Below are 25023 nucleotides of genomic sequence, written 5' to 3'. Positions count from 1 at the left end.
CCGCCTCAACCTCAACCGCAGCTTCTCCAAGATTGCCTCTTTTGACGACCTCGACCTTCCTATCGCCAGCCTCTCTAGCCGCACCATTATTGACACCATGATCATCCTCAGCCAGAGCGACTTCTGCATAGGCTATCTTATCTTCATTTCCAACACCCTCGCCCACCTCTTCCAAATCCCCTCCAATCCCTCCCTTTTTCTAGCCTCTAAAGCCCTCTACATCTGGGTCATGCTCCCCTTCCAATTAGACCTCAACTCCATCAAATCCCTGACCCTGCTCGTCCTCTGACCATCTTCACCGACGTCATCAACATCAACGCCATGGGCGCCGTCCTGAAAAAAGATGTTGCTTTCCTCTCCTCAAAACCTCTCTCCGTGTCTCCATCTCTCTATCTCCTTCTTTAAATTTTCATGTTATTCTTCTATGCTTAATGACGTAGATGACACATCATCCATATAACATAACACATCAATTAGGAGGTTGACACCGTACATAATGCATCAGTATCTTAATGGTAAACTTCAATACCGATTGACGACAGGTCAATATTGCAACAAATTGGATAGTATACATATTTGATTGAAAAAATTAAAAAATTATATTAAAATTAAAAATTTTCAAAAAATATATAAAAATTTTTAAATAATTAATTTTTTTTAATGATTATATTAGTTCAATCCATGAATTTCATAGAAATTTGAATCTAACCATTCAAGCAAATCCTCACTTGATCTATATTACTAAAACGAAAGTTCGTGATAGTGAACCACCGATGCTATTTATTACAAGCATGAGAGAGAGAGAGAGACCAATCCATTTCCATCCTGCTAGAGAGAGAGAGTCCAATCCATTTCCATCCTGCTAAAGGAAACGACAAGTGTGTTAAGTCGTCAAGCATGTCGTGTAACAATGGTTGCACTAGGACCTCACCCAAGTCAGAATTTCATCAGGCTATAAATCATGTCCATTAAGACTTGACGAAGACAATGATGTGTACAAGCAGCTACCTCCTATGTTATTGCAACCTGAACCGTTCCCAATACTAATTTGATTACTGTGTTTGTTTCTATTTCTCAGTGATCAGCAATGAGAAACAAAAAATAAGAGAATAATAACAAATAGAGAAAAAAAAAGATCATCTCTAAATATTGATTTTAAGACTAATTAATAAAAATTGCATGTGGATCAATAACTAGCGATAAGTTAAATTCCTTTCCCACGTTTTCAACACAATTTTCTTCTTTTACCGCGGAAAAAGAAAATTGTCAATTTTTTCTTAATCTATTTCATTAAATTGCTCTGTCCCTCAAATCCTGTATTGATAGAGATGTCAATCCATGTTTCAATTACATAGGAGACCCCAATATAAAAATCTATTCACACAAGAGGTGGCTAAAGCCAAAAACGCTACCTGGCTGCATCATTATCTGTGCAATTCATCACGTCCATTCAACTTAGGTGGTACAATTCTAAAGACCAACCGAAGGTGAAGGTAAAATCAGAAGGATAAGAACTTTGATGCCCATTTCAAACTGCAATGGCAATGTTTCATCAAATATTCACTCCCTTACCATATTTAACTGCAAAGATGGACCAGGAAAAAAAAATTCATTAAATGTTTCATGAATCTTCATTAATACCAATCCTGCAAGCATTGGTTGTCGTAAATCAAAGAAAAAGTTCGCTCATTGAAGAATAGAACAATGTAGGAATCGGCTAAATGGATTGTTATTTGCCAATTGTTCCAGTTAAGAAAAATCTCTGATACCGTTCCAAGCTATTTTTCAAATTCTTAAAAAAAAAAAACTTTTTCGTACAATATGTTTCAAATTCTTTACAACTACTTCCATTCATGTAGCCTATGTCTTTTGACCTTGGCCCAAGCACCTTGACAGAAAATACTCAAAAGCCTCCACAATCGGTTCAAATGATGTCATCCTAAAGTATCTAAATCAGCGGAGTAATGAAGTAACTCGTCAATTTTTTGACGCACGGATATAGCAATGACATTGGAATAACATGGTCATTGTATCCCAGTTCTCATAAATGGGAGATGAAATGTTTATGCCTGTATGCTAGTGCCTTTTCTGTGTTTGTGTGTGTGCATGGGGGTTGAGCCAACTTTGCATAGACAATTACAGTTTCATCAAAATTAAAGGATTGGGGGAAAAAGGATACACTTATCCAGCAACATGCATTGATAGAATGCTCAAAAGAATCATTGTACACAAGAATTCCAGCATCATAGATCATAAGTCGGAACTGTTTGCCTCAAAATCTGAATCTTCATCATCATTATAATCATCATCACTGTCATCGACATCTTCAGACTCAACAGAGGTGTCTTCATTTTTGATCTGAAAAGTAAAGATTAAAGAGTCATGCATAATCCCAATTAATGAGCATAGCAGGATTATAAATCATATAGGGAAGCATCACCTGACTTAAACATGAAGTGGAACCAGTTTGAATAAGCTGTGGATTATTTGTATCTCTTTCTTCACCTTCTGAGATACCCTGTGCATCATTTCAATAGAACTGAGAATCTTCGGTGCGGTTGGTCATTTAAAAGCCAATAAGCAAGACTATTCTGGACCAAGTATGGCCGGCAATAGCAACAAAAAACCACTAAAAACTAGTTGAGCCAATATTTATCCATGCTGAGACCATATAGATAGCATTTTTTACCCAGAGCTAGCTTCATCAACAACATCAAATCTGACTTCCAAGATATATTAAACCATCTTTACCTAACCATCATCATCAAGTTTTGGTGGCATCAAACTGATGGGCAGATTTGCTCCAACTTATAATTTCAAAAGAATATCTCCTAAATATGCCAACTGCCAAACAAGTATACCAATATGGTTTTGTCTGTGGATACCCACAAGGATCAACTTTTAAGTGACTATGATGTTGCTTAATGACCAAGCGGATGGATGAAAATTTCAACACATGTAACTGATAATCAGAATGAGCTCAAAGCATGGGTTATGCACAATTGCACATCCTCCACCATATAAGGATACCACTATTCCCAGGACCATCAGAAGCTTGATTAGTCCCTTAAGCCACTCTGGGAACAATTTCTACAAGGAGCCACCTTATACCTTATTATGCCAATTAGTCCACCGGGACTTTTGGGTTCTAACATGTCAGATATCGCTTGCAGTGTTCAAAATGACAGTTGCAATATGAACAAGGCAATGGAAAGCATAGTACCTAAGGAGAATGGGACCACTTGGGCAGATGCCTGGACAAGTTACTCTAAAAATTTCTTGCAATTCATGAATATATAAAACAAATGGAAAATTAGAAAAGGATGAAGAAAGCACAAACAGGTAGGTCTTTTTGTTGGTTAAAGGCACAAATAGGTTGATCAAAGAGACCACTTCACCTTTTGAGGATCTAGTTGTGTGCAACATTACATGTTAACTAGTAAAATTACAAATTTTACCTCTTAACCATGCAACAATATTTATTGTTATCAAATAAAAGTATAATTCTTTAAATTTTAGTGCAACAAGCAGTCATGGTAAAAATAAACAATTAATCAAAAATTAGTAACACTTGTAAGCTATTGCTGATAAATTTGTCTAGGCACCAATGAGAAAGTTATAATTTAAAAGATAGCATTCCTAATATCCTGATCCAACATAAAACACAGACCAATCAGGACATCCTAGGTCACGTTACATAGGCCTTAAAAAAGCTGCACTAAACTTTCAGCCCAAAAATGCAAGCCACGTGACACAGTTTGGCGTTAAGTTTGGCAGCCAGAGGACTGCCCAAGCCTAGGCAGAGCTGTCCAAGCGGTACATTTATAATAGACAACAAGGTCATTTTTTAAAAATGTGACTAGAAAGAAGATGCACCCAGAGGCCATTCTTCATTGTTGTTGCCCCCATGGTCACTATAACCTTTCCTTGTTCCATTTGGACATCTGCCATTGCTCTCCTATTCAAGAGGCGAAATGAAGTCTTTCACATGTCTGAGCATAATTCATTTAGATAACTAGGATTTTGGCCCTATGGCTTCTCTAGGTGCCGAAGTGATTGCCCTTTCAAACATATATGGTTGTGGCCATCTCTATTATCCATTAAGATATAAATTTCAGATTAACTCTTGATAAAATAAAGTTTAGACAAAATGTTTGGGTGAGAGAGAGAGAGAGAGACTTTAAAAAAACTTAAAGAGCATGCTGCAAATAAGAATTCAGTTACAAAATGCTATGCTCCCGAGTCCAAAAAGTTAGTAATTTATATAAAAAATAAAATAAAACTCCTATGTTTGCAATTATGGAACCTAGTGCTTAAACATATAACAATTAGGCTTCATACCAGATCTAGTTTCATCTGCTCTATTGTTTTCTCCAGCTCAATTATGTGTTGGCTGAGTGCCTGCATGAGTCATTTTAAACTGAATTACAACTTAAAATTTGTAAGTTCCACCTCTTAACTAAATCAAAAAAAATGACTGGCAAATATGGATTACAAAGCCTTCCCCAATTAGTTGGGAAAGGGCTTGATGGTTATCACCAAACAATGCTCTGTTCTATAGGGATTGCCCCACATCCCATTCTTGTATTGCGTAAAAAGAGATGAACAAACCTCATGGCGTTGCATTGCAACTGCACGTTTTAATGCTTTAGCCTTTGTCAGGAGATTTCTAGGCCTCAAGCTGATAGGTCGTTGATAATTTTTTCCACGGTAAAAAATTAGTGCGAATCCTTTGGGAACTCTTTCAATTGCCACTAAAATTCCACCGCTCTCATATTCTAATAGTCGTGCTGTGTCCTCAACAAACGAAAGAGTTTTCTGCTTGGATATTAGTTTCACCACTTCTCTATGCTTCCAATGCAAGTGCATATTTTCTATAACACCATCAAAAACACCACGTATGCCTGCAAGGAAGTCCAGAAGAGTAATTAGTTTAAAGAATGGGAACAACGTTTCTGTAAAATGTCTTAAATAACTGACCAAGAGGCAAATATGCCTTCATTCGCAAACCAATCCTGCGGAAGACAGATCTCTCTTCATCGGTTATTGTTTCCTGATCATCAGATGGGCTAACAGGAACCATTGATGCTTCTATCTTTGCAAGCAGTCTCTCTGCTCTTAATTTCTTGGCTTGGGCCTGTTCCATATATAGCCCAACAAACATCATAATCAAGTACTAGACCATCTTTTAGTCTGAAAGAGAAGCCAAAGAGTAAAACCAAGATAGCATGTAAAACTGGAAGCTACAAAATAAAAGTGGAAAGTGTTGACATCCTCCAAAAACTGATGAGGCAACGCAACATTGCTTACACGGTGTAGTACTATGCAGAAGCAGGTATGCATGTATCCTAAATCACATTTCAGCACAAGGCCATGCAGCATGCTACACATTCCAAAGCACAAGGCCATGCAGCATGCGACATGTTCCAAGGTTGAGTGATATCAACTTGCAAGTTATGGAAGCAGGGGAATAAGGAGGAAAGCAAGCATGCAAAAGCAAAAAGAACAAGAGCATAAACATCAGCACAAACACTAAGAAACTTACAGAAAACAAGGATGGCAAAAGAGGGAAGAAGAAAAAAAAATACTAGATTCAAAAAGTTCTTGGAAAATTTTATGTTAGGAAATAAAATGGAAGGAGCTTGTAAAAAATCAGCCCATTCTCTTATACGAAAAAGGATTTCGAGTGGATGGCCCAAAGGAGAAACTGGCTTACAATATGAAGTTTATGTTCAATCTTCTTGAATAACTTAGCCCTTTCAGATCTGGAAGCTTCTTCTTTCATTGCCTCATATTCCTCAGCAGATACATTTCTTCCCCACCGTGCCTCAGCCTCCTGAAATTCAGCTAATGTACCTACAAGTGCATGCGCTCCAAGTCCATCAGCATGAGATTCCCCAACCATTCTGTTGCGTGCTTTCTCCTCTAGATCTTGAATATTTCTTGTCAATTCCTGCCTTTCGGACAAAGCAGAGGCCACTGAGGTTGGAAGAAAATCCTTCCCGCGATAGATGACAATGTAATATTTGTTCCGGAGAAGCAAGATTCCTCCTGTCAGTTTCTGATAAGGCAAAACAATTTATTGCCTGTACACATGGAAACTCAAATACATAGATAGAGTCTCTTCCTTTTTATCAATTTATAATTTCTTTTTTCCCTTAATCAATAAAGCAACCTTCATAAGTTAAAAACTAGAAATGAGTACATAAAATGGCCTTGGAGTGAAAGAAAGATATCCAAAATAGTGGTTTACAGAAAATTTTCTACATGCAACCTCAAACCTTCGATTCCATTGAAATGCAACATTCGACTATGTCTACAGTTGAAAATTTGCAAAAGACAATGAGAACTCACGAGTTAAGTCCTTTCTAGAGATGACTACTTTACCACTTCCCTATATTGCTGACTCTAACTTATTTTTAGATGCAATTTCCCTAATGTTAATAGTCCAAGCATCACCTCATGCATCTCCATTATATATGAACATTTCAATGGCATAGGCAGCTTTGGAGCATCGGGCACCTTTATCCTCTAAGTACAAAAATGAGCCATAATAGCTATCCAAATCATCATTCACTGTTGTCACTAAATAAGGTGGATTGCTTCACTCAATTATGTCAAGAAGCAAAATCGTCGTTCCATTAGTGTCTACCTTCAAATAAGCAGACCATTCTAGAGTGTCAAGATTTGACCACAAAAATGCAAGGGCTATGGGATCCCATAGATTTTACAGAGGCCTAACAACAAGTAATATCGTCATTCCACTAGTGTCTATCTTCAAATAAGCCGACCATTCTAGACTGTCAAGATTTTTCACCACAAAAAACACAAGGGCTATCAGATCCCATAAATTTTACAAAGACCTAATAAGTACTACAATTTTTTGTGATACCCAATATACCCTCAATAAGTAGTGCCAATATTTTCCTCTCATATCACCTATAACATAAAGTGACTTACTGAAGCAATCCTAAAAGGTGTGTGATACACAATGGCAAGTATACATGCATGCATGCATATATGTGCTAATGTCATATGTTTGTAGTCAGAAGGGTACAAGTTCATATTCATATGAATTTATGTCAGGCTTATAACTATTCTGACCAGGTCATGTTACCCGGAACTCAGGCGACAGAGACAATTCTCTAATCAAATCAAGGTTTGATTGTATAAAGAACATTTCTATTATTAACCAATCTTTTATTAAAGACAAGTACCTCAAAAACAATACATATTATATGCCAATGTTAAAACTGATATATTTCATAATGTTAGTTGGCAAGTAGCAAGTAGGGAACTCTTATTTAAAAGACTGAATCGACATGTTAAGATAAAGAGTATAATTTTTTCCCTCAAGTAAATATATGAGGATGCCTACTTGTGGAGCATGGAGCAACACTTTATAATTGTATCAGCTATAACCACAAGATAATTTAATGATAAATGCAGAAATTTGAGAGACCATTATCAAGTCAAGTGTGTTTTAACCAATAGAGAATAACAAACCTTCAACTCCTCAGCCATTAGCTTATTGTTTGTATTCTGAATTCCCCGTTTGACAGCAATTTTCACCACTAAGCTCTTTTCCCAGAGCTTCAGAATAGCAACTGCCAAGCCTTGATGGTGTCTATTTCTGCCTATACAAAGTCAAGGAAATGTTGTAACTCATAAGCATGCACAAGCAGACAAAATGAAGTGCAAGACAACAATTTATTTTCATTATGTGAATTACCGAGGGCAAAATGACAAGGAAGAGTTTTTGCCAGCTTTCGCATATTGGTCATCTCAGCATTGGTAAGTCGTGACCGCATCCCCATGGGAAGAAGTCTAAATGGCGTTTTATAGCCAGGAATAGTTTGAGGTAGTAAGTCAGCATCCACAGGTAAAATTCCAGTACCCCACCAATCAACGAAGCGAGGACCTAACTCATCAAGCAATTGATTATATTCTGCTTCCTCCTCTGTCATGCTTTCAGTGCTCTCAGGGATCATTAGAGATGGTCTGGCCTGTTCTGCTGTTGAAGATATAGAATGAATGTCTTTCTCATCAACTAATTTGGGAGCACCTGAAACAGCTGGAATGAATAATGTGCTGCCTTCATCAGATAATTTTGTAGACTTGGCTTCAAGATCTGAAGATTGAGACCTAGAAGGCCATTTGTAGTTACTACCACGATAGACCACCATAACACTTCCTGATCTCCATATAACCAATCCTCCAGTCCGACGCTGATCAGCATAAGAGGTCATCTAGTAAGCCATCTTAACATGCAAAGATATGTAAATAGATATACATGGTTGTCTAATAGAAATCCAGATAAAGTAGAAATGGATATTATAAAAAAGTAAAAGCTTGAAAAGTTTCTCTTGAAAAAAAGGTCACAGCATTGCATAATTCTAAACAATGGAAGAAAATTGGGACAATTTAATACTAGATGGCATGCAATGAGGTGTAATAACAAGCCACAAGTGCACTAGAGCAAGAGGAAGAACAAGGCATATCTCCTACCAAAACACATACTAAAACTTTGAGGAGCAAGAGATTGAGTAAGTTTAATAAATAGTATTATATACTAGTCACAGACCAATATACAGATTCACATTAGGCTGCATTTCTTTTGACAATCACAAACCATGAATTGAATTGCAACATGTTTGTATACAACCAATAGGCCTCATCAAAACCTTGGTAAATCATAAGCCAAGCTAATGTTAAAAGGTTATTTTTTGGTCATTGTCCCTTCATTTGAGTTCCAACGATTAATTATATTTGACTCGTATACTGTCAGACAGATTGGGAGCATTTGGTTGATTGCAATAAACTCAGAAAAAAGGTTTAAATGCTTGGGAGGAGATTTAGTAAGAGAAGACAAGTGGCGTAGCTTGGAACTTCCAAATAGTGGGGTTTCCAATATTGAGCATGAATTTGTGAGATATGAGATGAATTCTCCTCTTTGGTGTCCAGATCCAGAAAACAGAAACTTCCAGGTATATTTCTTTGTCTTATAGATTGAGCAGATCAGTCATCAATATGCAAAGATCCTGTGGATCCATAGAAAAGGCGAAGAATTTAAAGTGTATGTCTTTTCTTTTCCCAAAAAAAAAGTATGAATATGTTATTTGTTTCTTGCTTCTTCGGAAAACTCTATATCAACATTGAAATACCTTGACTTAATGGTGAAACAAATTTCATAGGTTGGGTTTGGAATTCTATCAGACCGACCTCGACAAGCTCATGTGCCGTCTTCATGTCATGGGCCAATGCCTCATGGAACTTGAGCCGGACTAGCTCCGACTTCCGCCAGGCATCGTGGATCTTCTCCACTATAGCCTGCGTGACACCAGCCTTCGGAATCGTCATCCTCTCCCTCAGCATCATCCCATGCCGCCTCAGCCTCCTCAGCTCCGAATCCTCGATCGTCAGCTCCGCCAGGGTCGGCGCCCTCACCCTCCTCTTCTTCAAACCCTCCCCCTCCCCTTCAAACCCACTCTCCCATTCCCTCTCCCATGGCAGGACCGCCCCGTCCGGACTGGGCAAATCGGGGCGGTTCCAGCTCCGTTCGAGCAAATCCCCCAGCTTCTCTCTCCCATCCAGCGGCCGCGCCTCCTCCGAGCTTCCCACCTCCTCGTCCTCGTCGAGACCCAGCCCTAAATTCCGCAGCCGGTGCACGATCCTCTCGATAGAGCCACGGCCGGCGTCGCTTTGAGAGCGGCCTCCAGTGGCGGCCGGGCTCCTCTCCGAGGGCGGCGGTGGGGCGGGGGGAGGGGATCGGGAGCGGCCCATTGCTGGAGCCAGGGGGCAGAGGGGGCAGGGCGGAGGGGGCGGGAGCCGGTGGGGTTTCTAGGGTTAGGGTTTTCTCCGGCAGCGGAGTCGTCGTCCCAGGGGTATTTGCGAGGTTTGGGGGTGCGGCGGGCGTGGGAGTCGCCTCCGCCGCCACTGCGCTCGGCAAGGCGGAGGGAGGCGGAGGCGGAGGCGGAGGCGGAGAATAGGAGGCGGAAGCGGCAACGGAGGAGAGAGATAGAGGGGCGGGAGCAGAGGGGAAGGGGGCCATGGTGGAAGGGGATCTCCGATAACTTCGCCGTGGAAATAGCCATATTTTTGTTTTATTTACAAAAAGATTGTTTCAAAATTTGTTTCGAAGAAGGCGATAAAATGGCGCCATGGGAGGAAGAGAGGGAAGCAGCTCAGCTCGCTCCACACTGGCGGATAAGGAGGTGACTCACACGGCGGAAGATATTTTAAAGCTTTTTTTTTTTTTTTTTTTGATTATTTACGAAGTAGCATACGCAACGCAGGAAGCCGCTGTTGGGTGTAAATTGGATTTGCACCGGCTGGACAAAAATCAAGCCAATACAATATGATATTTTCGCTAATATAACATTTTATTCTTTGCCGGACCCGCAATATATGAAATTTTTGGTTTTTTTTAACCCTAGGAGGAATGCTAATGTAAGGGCTTGTTTGGATTCATGGCCAAAATTTTATGGAATTCATGATGTAAAAAAAAAAAAATTACCCTATAAAATTCGGACTAGCCCACATCATAAGCTCCTACATCTTTTTAATTGTAAATATAATCCAAACTCATTTTTTCTAATTGTATAGATGTAAATCATGAATTTTAAGAAATTTTGGGCCTATAAATCTAAACAAATCTCAAAGGATACGTTGAAAAGTTAGATGTGGCAGATGGATCAGGCCATATTACATATGGCTCAAACAAAGGTCAAATATAAGTTAATCCAAATCAATTTCTTAAAATATATCAAAAAATTCAAACGTGAATAATCTAATCCAATTTGCAAAACCCGCATGATAGGCAAATTGAAGTGGATAAACAATCTTTTTTACATGTCAAGCAAGTCTTCAACTGACTAAAGACTAAATAGATAGTACCATTTAAGCAGATCTTAAGTAGAGCAAGTTATAATTTAATATAGCTATTTAATACATCAAAATAAGTTAAACGGATCAAATTTTTAAACCTAAATTTGACTTGTCTAATAAACTAATTAAGTTGAATTGATTTATTTATGATCCAAACTAATTTACATCAAATTTGAATATACTTAAGATAAATTTATTGCAAATCTGTTCGTAAAATATCATTTTTAAGAAAAATTTGTGATCTATAATATCTTGTCATTTTTTTTTAAAAAAAAAATATTTTTTGGTCCAAGGAAATTTTTTTTTCTCTGCATTTCTATGTTTTAATTCTAAATTTTTAGTTATTTTGTAGTGTGTGTGTTTTTCCTTCTCTTAGGAAACCGAGACTTTAATTTTTGTGGATACAATGTTGCAGAGCTACAGGAGATCCATATTTAGAAACAAGGAAAGGTGATTTTCCGTTTTTTTCAGTTGCATAAGCATGCATCCAAAGCATATTTAAGAATACTTTTAATAAAAATTTCTCAAATGATGGATCTATTGGCGCACAACTAGTTATAAAAAATTTGAGCAGCCTAGGTTCTCTATAATAACTACTCCAGGTCACTGGGTCACTTGGCATAAACTTAATACAGGAAAACGATGAGTTGCCTATCTTGAATATTGCTCTTTAAGTCACATGGATGTACATTCTATCTACTCCCTAATTATAGTGTGAAAATAATAGAATTAATTTATAAAACAATATAATTAATTCATCTGGTTCTTTGATAGTTAGAAAACTATTAAGTCTTTGTGATGCAAAAAATTGAAGGACTAAATTACGGTTAACTTCTTTTAGAGATAACAAAATAAGTATGTCTAAACAAGTTTTATATGATGTGTTGCTGGTTTATCGGTGGGATTATGGGTTTGTTTACGTAAGCAGGAATTAGTTATGCACCTTCAAATTTCCGGTAAACGTTAACGCCGAGCTCGTGCTGCTGCGGGGGAAATTATTGGTTAGAAGTCGGCATTCGATGTTCCAGAGATCGATTAAGTGCCACATTGTCTGCAAACATCGAGTGATGACTCGAAAACGGACGGCATCTGCATGCAGAATGCCGAATCTGACCACCAACATGGACAACTAGTTAATTGTTTATTTTTTTAAAGCCACACTTTATAGAATGTGTGAGGATCTTAAGAAAGGATTCTGGATAAAATTTTTATGTAAGAAATCAAAATATTATTTTATCGTATAAATTATGACAACTTTATTCCTAATATTAACGGTGTCAAAATTATCATTTGTGGTTTACAATTTTAACCTATTGTGTAGATTAAGATGGAGGAATTTTTAAGAAATCATGAAAAAAAAAAAAATCGGTAGCTAACATAGAATATTTAGTTTAAATTTAATAACCAATAAGAATGCAACATGTCATTAATGGAAAATAAGTTTAACGTTTTTTTAGGTCGTATTACAATTTTTTGTCTTTTTGTGATTTCTCAGTCTCATAAATCCCATTTAAAACATCAGGCCTTGCTTCTAAATACCTATTTTTATTTTTATTTCACTTGGGAGTGAGGAGATGATGCCTTTATAGATGTGGGGTGGTAGACATAACTGTCAAGATCAACGCTTTATGAGACTTCAATGGATAGCTCATATGTGGATTGATACATGGATTGAGGGTGTTACGGATTGGAGAGATTGGACAATGTAAAATTTGCTGCTATAAGTGGCTCCTATATAAAAGCGTCCAAAAAAATCATCAAATTTAATGTTGGCCGTGCTATCTACTGGTGGAAGAACCGGACAGATCTAAGAGCAAGAATTGCTATATAGGCACGCCAAATTATGCACCAAATTTCTATAATCCCTAACTTATCCATGTAATATCAAAGAAAGGTGCTCCGTTTTCTTTTGAAAATTAAATAAAATTTTAAGTTCTGCAACATGATGCCATCTTATAAGGGTACAATGCACTAAGCACTCAAAGCCAATCATCCTCACTCAGGTCTTGAAGTTGGCTAATCAGAGGGAAAAAAATTATTGTTAGAAAGTCTTTGGTCAGATCATATCTCTTATTTCGGAAAAAATAAAATGATACAGTTAAAAATAAAATTTATATAAAAATAAAAATCCATCTCTCATGGGATTTTAATATTTTCATGATTATTTTTATCAATCACACCTATTTCAAAAAAATTGTAACATCTTTTGATCGGAAAAGAAATCCAATCCAAAAAGAATGAAACTTACGAAATCCAAGCCTTTTTAATTCAATTTTGTTATTTATTAATGGAAAGAAGCGGCGTAGAATCTATCTTCATAAATTTTTCTATTTTTTATTTTTTTAAAAGATTTGAGCCAGGTTAATTGAGTCGGTAAAAGGATATAATAGGCACATGCACGGGACAACAGTTGGAGGATGTAGTTGAAAAACAATAGATGCTTGGAATAAGATGGCCATCACTCAATGCCTGAAATAAATCTTATTGAGTTATCTTCGCAAAAACTAACTTCTTTTTCTCATCTTTTAATAAATATTTACTTATACAGGAGTTAAATAAGCTCATATTTTTCCAAAATTATATAAAATGCTGTAGAAGAATTTGCATAATAATTGTCTGAAGTTCCTGCCGTATGGTTTTATATCTGCTTATCGTCTACATAATGTTTTAGTTTTTATTTTTCCTGAGGAAATGCTTGTCTTATTTTCCTGAAATGAACTTTGCATTGAAAATCCATTTAATTATTGATTTTGCAAGAAACGTCAGATTTTTTTTTTTCTTTTTTTTTTGCAGAATCCTATGCATTTAGAAATCTCTAGATAAGTTTACCTCTAGATCTAAGAATGAGATAGATGATAAATTTACGGAACATCCGATACACATCTACTGAATGTCCAACGTATATAAAACGCAAGGATGAAATGGCCCAAAGACTCCTAAATATGTATAGTTTTGCAATAAAAATAAATGTCACCTTTTCTTGTAAAATTAATTATTAGGTACATTTTTTATGGAAATTCCACTTTTCTGAATGAACATTCTTGCCAACCTGAGAGTTAATGCTGAATCACACCTATCCACCCTTTCATCTTTTATGAGTCCTTGAAATAACCCTTTGACCCAGCCATGATAGTTAGAATTATCATGGTGTTATTAAACTGCTAACCCCAACATATTCATCTTTCTTGTATGTTATGGATTATGCTTAGATGTAAGAACCCGGAAAGACATCATTACATCTTGCAAGTCACTAAATTTTTATCATCACTGAACTTAAATTTGCAAATTTGAACAGTTATCATGATAGTAGAAATCAAAATAAGCTGAGATACATCATGAGGTGATATCAAATCATTAGCCACAATTTCATTTAGTTATCTCATCACGTGAATGAGGTGAAGCTAACTATAAGTGCATTGTAAAGGCAACTATTTGTTTTCAAAATAAAATTATAAAAATATCTGAGCAGTTGTTCATATGAAGGGCAAGATATAAATATTTAAATGGAATCATGGGTGATAAAATCACTACATCATATTACCATACCTCCAAAATTACAGCTTTCTTATTTCACTCAATGCAAGTGGAAATGCTGCATGGTAATGTTTTCCACTGGTTGCCTCAAATATCTTCAACAACGCATGGAGGCAACATCATCTGCCTAAATTTCTAATTTACAAACGTTTACATGATCCGTGTAATGGTTATGGCAACTGACATCAGGTAAAAGTGGAAAAGAAGATACATTGCATGAAAAGCAATGATTATTAATTGGAATGGAGAAACTGCAAACAGATCAAGAATGTAACATGGTATTCAGTTCTTATGCTGCAATCTCCCACTCTCTGCACCAGCATATGGATCTACAATAACGTTTATTACTGCTGGTTTCCGTGCAGAGAAAGATTCCGCAAGAGCAGACTTGAGCTCTTGTGGAGTCCCAACAAGATAACCTTTACCTCCAAAAGCCTCCATTAGGGTATGGTAAGCTGCACCTGGAACAAAAGAAGTTGGGGCAGGATCGCTTTTGTATGGTCCAGTTATTTCATCAGCGCTTCTTCTATCGCCACCATATACTCCACCATTGTTGAACACTATGACCACAACGGTCAACTGGTACCTTACCAATGTCTGCAACAGGAGGTTTAAAGCAGTCATTTCTGAAATAGCATATAGAACAGTACAGTAATGTTTGAAGGAGGATACTCAAACTTGGTAACATATAGAACTATGTGCATAAAATGCTTTGATAGTCATGTTCTTTCCCTAAGTATTTAATATCTTCAAAGTAGCATTTAGAGCTTACAGTGAGAAAGACAGATCAAAAAGATCTCAAAGTAGTTTAAAAAAAAAACCCATGGCATTTCTAGAGTTTTAAACTCATGGCTGCATACAACTCAGACCACCATACATAACTATAAATGTGAAGGCAAACAAGCCAGTGCAACTAACTAGCTTAGAGGTTATGATATTTGAAGAATCTATGACCAAAATGCCACACATGCAACAATGTCCTCTAGCTTAACACTTAGCCCAAGTGTTATATTTGGTTATCTACTAAAATATCCTTTTGGGGGAGAAGGATGGATTGTTAGTCTGGATAACCTAAAAGATATAATTGGAGGACATGTATAGTTAGATTCCATTTGTATACTTGGTGGAATTTGGCATATCTTAACCAAATCCTTTGCATAGGCTCGCCGTGCATTTGTATGATCTGGAGAGGCTTACTTGTCTTATAGCTTAGGTGCTTTATTTGTTTTGGGTTTCATCACTTATTATTTCGTATGGTTCAATAATGCCGCTTATCCTAATGAGTTTTACAGACCCACCAAATCAGAAGCTTCTCGAGCTCAAGCATTTAACTTTCTAATTAGAGACCAACATTTTTGAGCTAACGTGCGGTGCGCCCAAAGATCTACTGGTTTAGATAAATATTTAATACATTCCCCGACTGGAGAGGTTATTTTTGGAGGAAAAACTATGCATTTTTGGGATCTTCGTGCTCCCTAGTTAGAACTCCTAAGGGGTCCCAATGGTTTGGACTTGAGTAGGCTGAAATAAGATCTCTAAGTGGCTTACAGCAGAATAGCGTTACATGCTGATGGCACAATCAGGAATATACTGTGGCTAGTGCCCATCGTTCAATTTCTAAAGAATTAAACTATCATAAAATTTGTTCAGCCAGGATGTCAATCAAGATAGACAAACAAAATACTTCCAGCATATAACTGATCAACATTTCCAACCTATGTGATCATACGATACTCATGCATAACAGTATGCAGTGAACCAAAGCGCCTATGAAAAATTCCTCTGTTTCTCAGCATGCATTTAACTGGATATATGTATATAAAAACAATACTTAAAATTAGTAGAATTAGACATTGCATAAAATTTACAACAAACTTAATAAAACGTCATATAGCAGCATTTCATTCCAGAACATGAGACAATTGTCATCTAGGTTAATGCCCCTGCTGCTATATTGGACTTCATCAAAAGGATATTATGAGGATCTATGCAGACATCTATTTAGTCCCACATCAGTTATTCATTGGAAAGATCTTGGATATTCATTTAGGACCAAAAAACTAAAATAATATCTTCTAGCTAGCCATTTTGGATGAGGTCCTCGTTACAGATATAAATCTAACCAAACCATTTGATGTATATTTGTATCATATGCATGAAAAAGATTGACCATACCTCGACTTCCATGGCACTAAATCCAAAGCCAGAATCCCCTTCCACAGCCACCACCAAGCGACCAGGTGAAGCCACAGCAGCTGCGATGCAATAACCCAAACCAACCCCCATTGTTCCCCATGTTCCTGCATCCAACCTTGTCCTTGGCTCATTCTGAACCAGTACTGCCCTCCCGACATCCATCGTGTTTGCACCCTCCGACACCAGTATTGGAGCTGGACTCCCCTCGGCGAGAATCGCATCCCTTATAATCCTCATTGGGGTGAAGAAATTGAAGGGAACCACCTCCTTAGCCAGCTGAGCCTCCATCTTTGCCACATTTTCCTTTTCCTTCTTTGAAATGGCCTGCACCCAAGGATGTGACCTCCCCAAACAGAAAGGGTCGTCCTTGACCTCCTCATTGATCAAATCCAGCACCCTCCGTGCATCACCCACCAAACCCAAATAGGGCTTTCTGAGATCGATCTCCTCCTTGGAGATATCCACAAGTATAAATTTCACATCTTTAGACCATCTCGGAGGTTCTCCGAAGTGGAGGAGCCAATTGAGCCGTGCTCCCACGACCAAGGCAACATCGCAGTGGCCGATGGCCAGCGATCGGGCGGCGGTGGCGGCAAGCGCGTGGGTGTCGGGCATCAAACCCTTACCCATCGGCGTCGGAAGGAACGGAATTCCGGTAGTCTCGATCAGCTTCTTTAGAGAATTCTCGGCCCGAGCAAAGGCGGCGCCTTTACCGAACACGATCAAAGGTCTCTCCGCGTGCCTGAGTAAGGACACCGCCTTTTCAATATCCAGGGAGCCTTCGTATCTAATTTCTTGAAATCTAGGGTTTTCAGCCTCGGATAAAACCCTAGCGGCTTCCGATTCAGGGATCGTCTGGTGGAGGACGTCGGCGGGGAGGTCCAGATAGCACCCACCGGGCCGGCCGGCGACGGCAACGCCCAGAACCTCGCGGACCAGCCGGGGGATCTGGGTTACATGGGTGGCCTTGGCGGCGTGCTTGACGAACGGCTTCACAGCAGCCATCTGATCGAGCTCCTGAAAGTCGCCCTTCCCGAAGTCGGCCTGGTCGCACGAGCCGGAGATCATGACCGCCGGCCAGGTGTTCGTGGCGGCGTTGGAGAGGCCGGCGAGGCCGTGGACGCAGCCAGGGCCTGAGACGGTGAGAAAGACACCAGGGCGGCCGGTCAGGTAACCGTAGGCGGAAGCGGCGTAGCCGGCGGACTGCTCGTTGTGGAAGGCGAGAAAGTGAACGCCGAAGGCGACAGCGCGGGTGGCGACGGCGGTGACAGGGATCCCCACCACGCCGAACATGTGCTGGACGCCGGCGCGAGCGAGGGAGCGGGCCACGAGGGCGCTGCCATCGACGAGGGTCTCGGGAGGGCTCGAATCTAGGATGCTGGAGTTCGCCTCGTCGGCCATTGCATGATGCGTTGGCGCTCGAGTTCGAGCTCGAGCAACAGAGAGAGCGTCGGGAACGAGAGAATCGAGGGCAGACGGCGTCTCTACGGTAAGCTAATTGTTATATTGCGCCGCAGATCAATGTAATAAAAATAAAGTTTAGTTTTGAATGGTTGAGATCTATACCGGGGTGCATCGTAAGAGGGCAGAGGCGTGAGTAGCCTTGTTTTTTTTTTTTTTTAATACTACAAATGGACAGCCACGTTAATCTAAATCCCACAGAATCAACGGGCAATCCTTACCCCTGCCTAGTTGCCTAGTATTTTCATGAAATTACTAACTTAGCCTTGATGGATGAGATCGCCGGGAGGAACATTTAGATGGTACGAATATTAAGCAAAATTTATGACATTTCAAATTTTAGGTGGGAAGATCCAGGCTTAGTGGTGGCTGCGATATCGAATGTGGCCTTCCCTAGATCCGGATTAAGTACTGGGGTTGGATCGATAGTTGGGAGTGAAACAGCAAATTCGGTGTAGATCGCAGTGCAGCTTGACATGTGAGCGTTTCTGCAATTTTTTTTTTTTTGGTAAGAAGCGACTCCTTTATCAGACAAAAAGGTTTAGATTTTCTTTTTTTTTTTTTTTTTTTTTGGGTAAGAAGAAGGTTCGGGCTTTTTTTTTTTTTTTTTTTGGATAAGAAGAAGATATTATATTCATATTAAGCTAAGTAACATACATTGTGAACCAAAAGATGAGCTTGTGGAGAACAAACAATCTTCATCCACGGCTGTAGAAAAGTGAGAATTGTACAGGAGGACAACAGAGTTTTAGAAACCCAAAAAACAAAACTGTTGGACAGCACATTGATTGGATGTGTTGCTTCGGATTTCGATTATTTGCTCAGTCCTAGTTATAGTTTCGATTATTTGCTCAGTCCTAATTATGGTGTAGAAGAAAGAGTATCATTAGTCCCACATTGGTTGGAGTTAAGAGAGAATCTAGTTTATATAGGAAGGAACTATCCTTCCCATGTGAGATGTCTTTTAAGGGGCAAAATTATGAGGTCCAAAAATGATCCATATAGCTCCCAGGTTATGGACCGTAGGTCAAAACGGATAATACCTCACGTGCCGAGTCATGAGCCCTTACTGCAACATTGGTCTTAAAAGAAAAGCATCACCCTCAATGGACTGGGACTTCTTTCATCTAAATATCACTCTGTGGGAGTACACAGATCGTGTACACAGATTCTTCCTTAACTGAAGATATTAGTCCCACATTAGTTAAAGTCAAGAAGAAATCTAGCTTATATAGTCCCTCTTAATTGAGGGGCTATCTTGTGGTATAGAAGAAAGAGTATCATTAATCTCATATTAATTGAAGTCAAGAAAAAATATAGTTTATATAGTCTCTTTGAAAAATCTAACTTATATAACTTATATAGAAAAGAATTATCCTTCCTACATGAGGCGTTTTTTAAGAGACAAAATCATGAGGCCCAAAAATAGCTTATATAGCCTCTAAATTATAGGCCGTAGGTCAAAACAAATAATATCTCATGTGCTGAGCCATAAACTTTTAACTACAATAGAAATGTTGATTGTAACTTTTTTGTTTGTCATGATTTTTAATTTTTTCGCATCTTTTATTTTAAGTTACAGCCAAGATGAAAGATCTAAAGAGGAAAGTAGCCTAATTAATTAAGTATAATATACTTAAATAGGCGTCCATGCATCAAAACAACCAACCCCTTCTCTCTTCTTGTTCTTGTGAGATGCAACCAAGGCTCCAATGAAACGAAACATTCTAGAAAAAAAAAAATGATGATTTCCATGTAAAAAATGCTAAAATTGGCACAGCCAAGAATGAACAATTATTCGATAGTAAAAAATAATAAAAGATAAATTAATTAAATTAAGCTAAGGATCTCAAAGAATCCTGTCATTTGGATGTTGCCCCATCACCGACACTATTATAGAGTATCCGGAAAAAAAAAAAAAAAGATAAATCTTTTCTTTTGAAAAATGAAATATTAGCACAGGATCCGTACGCGAGCATTAGACAATCTTATCTCATACTATATTTGAGGGCATTTGTTGTTCATCATCCCGAAGGTTCCACATTCTTACAAGAAAAAGTAATATCTGAAATGTAAAATTGATCAAGGATAAGAATCCTAAAAAGTTAGTCTTAGCTAGTATTTAAAAGAATCAAAGTGTCACATCTTCTAACAACAGGTGCCAAAAGATCATACACTTGTAGCAAATGCATATTAAGCCAGCTTAATATGAGTAACAAAATGTGAAACAATTCAAACCCAGAGTTGTCTTGGAAAAATGCAATAAACTCATAAAAAGATTTATATTATTTACCCATCTAGAAAAAAATAGTTTCAAATGCTTCTCAATAAAAAATCAAATATAAATCTCTCAAAACAAAAAATCCACACTGTTGATCGTGATATAATTAGAAATATGCCTGCATCTCTTAGTTTATGTATTAAGACATATTAGTTTTTTAAAAATATATTTTTATCTTTTTTTTTTGTCAATACCCTTGTACTTTTGATTTTTCCAATGAGTCCAGTAACTGATCAATAAAATCATCCTTCAATCATTTCTGATATTAACCACTCTTACCCCCTTGTTTATATATTGACTGTTGGATTTGTAGTTTAACACCTTATCCCAGTTCATTCACTCACTGAGAAATAGAAAAATATAATGATTATGTAGTTATGAACGCAAATGAATAACAAGGAATGCTGGATGATAATCATGTTTGCTGTGACCTGTGTTTAGATCAAATCGAAGATGTTACACATGCATCGCTATCACGTCCCTTTGCACCACCAACCTGGCAACTGCTATCAGGGATTATGGCCTACTTTCCAACCCCCAATTCTTTGCTGGAGAAAGCTAACATATTATGTCACACCTCCGATCCGAGATTTGTGAATCGAGGGTCACGGCAACCGCCGCATACTCATGAAGAACTCTCTCCATAAGCATGCAAGGCATCTCATCACGATATCAGTGCATCACAGCGGAATAAATTCAAGTAATTATTATTCAACTGTAATTCAAGTAATTAAATCAAATGTCTTACATCCAATAAATTTTTTCCACTAACAATAAAACAATAGATCTAAGTTCAATTGAAGTTGACAACGTTAAATCTCGCCTTTAAAGCTCTGTCCCAATATTTCTTCCCACGCTCGAAATTAATTATCTGAATCTGAAAAATAGAAAGAAAGGTAATGAGCTAGACAGCCCAGTAAGTAACAAATATCTCAACTAGATAATTCAGATATTATATAATTTTCAAGAATAATGCTGCAAATAAACATAAGAGTATATTTCATGCTGATCAAATATTTTCAAATATTAACATATAATATAATCATAAATCCGATTCGATTCAAAACACTCGTAACTCAACAGCCTTGACTATGACCAACGTTTAACCCCCATTGGCGGGGTCCACAGAATACCAGCGCACAACCCCCACTGGCAGGGTCCACAAACACCAGCGCACAACCCCCACTGGCAGGGTCCACAAATACCAACGTATAATCTCCGTTGGCGGGGCCCACTGAAACATAGTTAGGCTGAGAGCATAAATCCGATCTGTATCAAAACACTTTATATCATAAATATTTCACTGAACATGTTCATAAATCGACATACCAAAATATTTCAAAAGCACTTTTCTTTCAAAACATAATTTCATAAATTATGCATAATTTTCAGAGAATAATTATTTATTTTCAGAATAAATATAGAATATCTCGAGAAGATGATTCATTACTTACCTTTCACGGAGCACTGAACGAATAGATCGACTAACTTCTAGTAGATTCTTCCGCGCCTATTATCCAAAATTATATTTTTACATTAATTTAATTCAAAATTAAATCTAACAAATCCCAAAATTAAAATCTCGCTTAAAATCAGACTCGTCTCTAAACTCGATCAGAATCATCAGATGAAGCCTTCCCTTATGCTAATCTTAGAAGGATAACTTTAGAGAGAGAAATCCATCAAGAGAGAGAAAAACAAGCTAGAGAGAGAAAATTCTAGAGAGAGAAAGTAGAGAGAGAAAGTTCAATTCCAGAGAGAGAAAGTCAGGGTTCAGACTGAGAGAAGAGAGAAAAACTCTCTCTCTCATCAATTTCAATTATTTATTTATTTATTTATTTATTTATTTATTTGTTCATACATATATATATATATATAAATATATATATATATATATTATTATTATTATTATTTTTATTTTTTTTTTCTTTTCTTTTTCTTCTTTTCTTTTTCTTCTTTTTTTTTCTTTTTTTTCTTTCCTTTTCTTTTTCTCTTTTTCCTTCTTTCTCTTTTCTTTTTCTTCTTTTTCTTTTTCTTCTTTTTCTTCTTTTCTTCTTTTCTTGGTTCTTCCCGTGCCGGAACAGAGGACTCTTGGTCCTCCGGCCTTGATCGGTCGTTCGGGCCATGACCACCGCGACGGAGGCCGGCGGCCGACGGGGGCCACTCCCCCGATCACGGAGGAGCATGGCCGGCGATCAATTCCGATCGCCGGCGCCGGAAAATCCAAAAAAAGGCTAAAAAACAGGGTCTCTTTTCCGACGGAAAATCGGCGACTCTCGTCGCCGGCAGCCGCGCACAAAAGCATGGGAGGAAGGAGAAGAAAGAGGGGAAGAAAAAGGAGACTCACCTCGGCCTCCGGTGACCTCATCGGCGGGCAATCACGACGAGAAGCAAAACGGTGTCCACGGCTCAACTTCGGGAAAATCGGAGAGAAGGAGAGAGGGAAGAGGCCGATGTCCGGTCTCAAGGGGGAGAGGGTATTCTTATAGAGAGTCCTAGGACTCCGAGGGGTCCTAGGATTCCCGATTTGCTTGGGTTTCGCCGGAGAAGAAGACTCCTACCGGGAGTCTTCTTCCCAATTTTTTTTTTTTTTTTGATCCCCTATTTTTTTTTTTGTTTTGGGCCATAACATTCTTCACCCCTAAAAAGAAATTTCGTCCTCGAAATTTTTCATACCTGTCACCATTGTATTGGAAGCCTGTGGATTCTGTTGAGTAAGCGCATAAACTCTTCCCTGGGTTTTAGAAATCTGTCCGCCATCCTTATGTTGTCCTTCATGAGTTCTTTTGCCAGCTTGATTTTCAGTATTTAGCGGGCAGCTAGCAATTTTATGATCTTTCTGACCACATTTGAAACAAGCACCGGTATTCCAATAGCAATCTTTGTCTGCATGATTTTTGCCACATTTGGAGCATGGCTCACCATCAATCTGTTGAGTCTTATTGTCTATTGCTCCCTTAGCTGATATTTTGATGTTTTTATTATTCTGCCCTTGTATATCATTTGATCTTGCTCTCTTTCTTTGCCTTCTTTCCCTTTCCATGCGTTCTGCATTGACTTCCCTTTCAATTATCAGTGCTTTGTTTACTACATCTGCATAAGTTGTCAATTCATATGGAACCACTTATTTTCGAATCTCAGTTCTTAGTCCCATCTCAAACTTGTGAACACGTTCTTGCTCACCATCCACTAATCTCGGAGCAAATTTGGCTAACTCTGTAAATTTTGCTTCATATTCAGTCACATTCATACCCTTTTGCTTGAAATAAATAAACTCTTGCTCTTTCTGGATCCTTATACTCCGAGAAAAATACTGATCATAGAATGCAATCTGAAACCTTTCCCAGGTAAGTATTTCGCCGTCTTGTTCATGCTTGCGCTGTAGTCGCTGACACCAGTTGTATGCTTCTCCTTGTAGTAAATAAGCTGCATATCGAATCTTTTCTTCATCAAGACACTCTTGGACAGCGAAAGCCTTTTCCATCTCCATTATCCAGTTATCAGCCTCCAAAGGTTCGGTAGTCCCCTTGAAAGTTGGAGGAGCAAGCTTTTTAAATTCTGAAATGTTGTTCCGTTGTACTGGTTGCTCTCAATGTTGTGGTGGTGGATGCTGATGTTGTTGTGTATCTCGTTGTATCCGTTGTTGTTCAAACATTTGCTGCTGTATTTGTTGTTGCGCTTGTACCATCCTGATTAGGGTCTGCATTAACTGAGCCATATCTGGTTCTTGACGTGCTCTCGAAGCACTTCCATTAGGATCTACGACTCCCTCCTCCTGAGGGGTGCCACTGGTCAGATGGGGAGTGCTACCATCTCGTGGTTGTGATGTCTCTCTTGCAATTCCTTGAGTAGTTCTTGTCATTCTACGGGGAGGCATGGTAACTTTGTAGTAGTAAAACCTTATTAGATTCATTTATCTATTTGTTAGGATGGGTTTATTATGATGCTCATATTCTAACGTCCCAATATTCCTAATGTTTACCCACCTACACTCATACTATGTCAAATTCTATGTGTCATAATTTATCCACTTATGCTCTGATACCATATTAATTGTCACGCCCCCGACCCGAGATTTGTGAATCGAGGGTCGCGGCAACCGCCGCATACTCATGAAGAACTCTCTCCATAAGCATGCAAGGCATCTCATCACGATATCAATGCATCACAGCGGAATAAATTCAAGTAATTATTATTCAACTGTAATTCAAGTAATTAAATCAAATGTCTTACATCCAATAAATTTTTTCCACTAACAATAAAACAATAGATCTAAGTTCAATTGAAGTTGACAACGTTAAATCTCGCCTCTAAAGCTCTGTCCCAATATTTCTTCCCACGCTCGAAATTAATTATCTGAATCTAAAAAATAGAAGGAAAGGTAATGAGCTAGACAGCCCAGTAAGTAACAAATATCTCAACTAGATAATTCAGATATTATATAATTTTCAAGAATAATGCTGCAAATAAACATAAGAGTATATTTCATGCTGATCAAATATTTTCAAATATTAACATATAATATAATCATAAATCCGATTCGATTCAAAACACTCGTAACTCAACAGCCTTGACTATGACCAACGTTTAACCCCCATTGGCGGGGTCCACAGAATACCAGCGCACAACCCCCACTGGCAGGGTCCACAAATACCAGCGCACAA

The 25023-nt window shown here is 38.2% G+C and overlaps 2 protein-coding genes across 2 annotated transcripts; both read right to left on the bottom strand.

Moving 5' to 3' along the window:
- Window positions 1-2129: 2129 nt before the first annotated feature.
- Window positions 2130-10211, bottom strand: LOC105047166 (CRM-domain containing factor CFM3, chloroplastic/mitochondrial). Its single transcript, XM_010925979.4, is given in 10 exon segments — window positions 2130-2358; window positions 2441-2518; window positions 4342-4401; window positions 4612-4904; window positions 4981-5137; window positions 5717-6061; window positions 7507-7637; window positions 7733-8228; window positions 9223-9761; window positions 9764-10211. Coding segments are annotated over 10 exon segments (2538 nt in total). The 5' UTR covers window positions 10095-10211; the 3' UTR covers window positions 2130-2250.
- A 4192-nt stretch (window positions 10212-14403) lies between these two features.
- On the bottom strand, window positions 14404-18107 carry LOC105047158 (2-hydroxyacyl-CoA lyase). The gene is made up of 2 exons (XM_010925967.4): window positions 16597-18107; window positions 14404-15018 (listed from the first exon to the last, which is right to left on the bottom strand). Exons 1-2 carry the CDS (start codon window positions 18016-18018, stop codon window positions 14704-14706), a joined length of 1737 nt encoding a protein of 578 aa, XP_010924269.1. The 5' UTR covers window positions 18019-18107; the 3' UTR covers window positions 14404-14703.
- Window positions 18108-25023: the final 6916 nt, after the last annotated feature.

The sequence above is a fragment of the Elaeis guineensis genome, chromosome 2, assembly GCF_000442705.2.
Source record: "Elaeis guineensis isolate ETL-2024a chromosome 2, EG11, whole genome shotgun sequence".
NCBI classification, from domain to species: domain Eukaryota; kingdom Viridiplantae; phylum Streptophyta; class Magnoliopsida; order Arecales; family Arecaceae; genus Elaeis; species Elaeis guineensis.
Note: the sequence above shows the minus strand (reverse complement) of the source record. Positions and strands in the feature narration are given on the sequence as shown.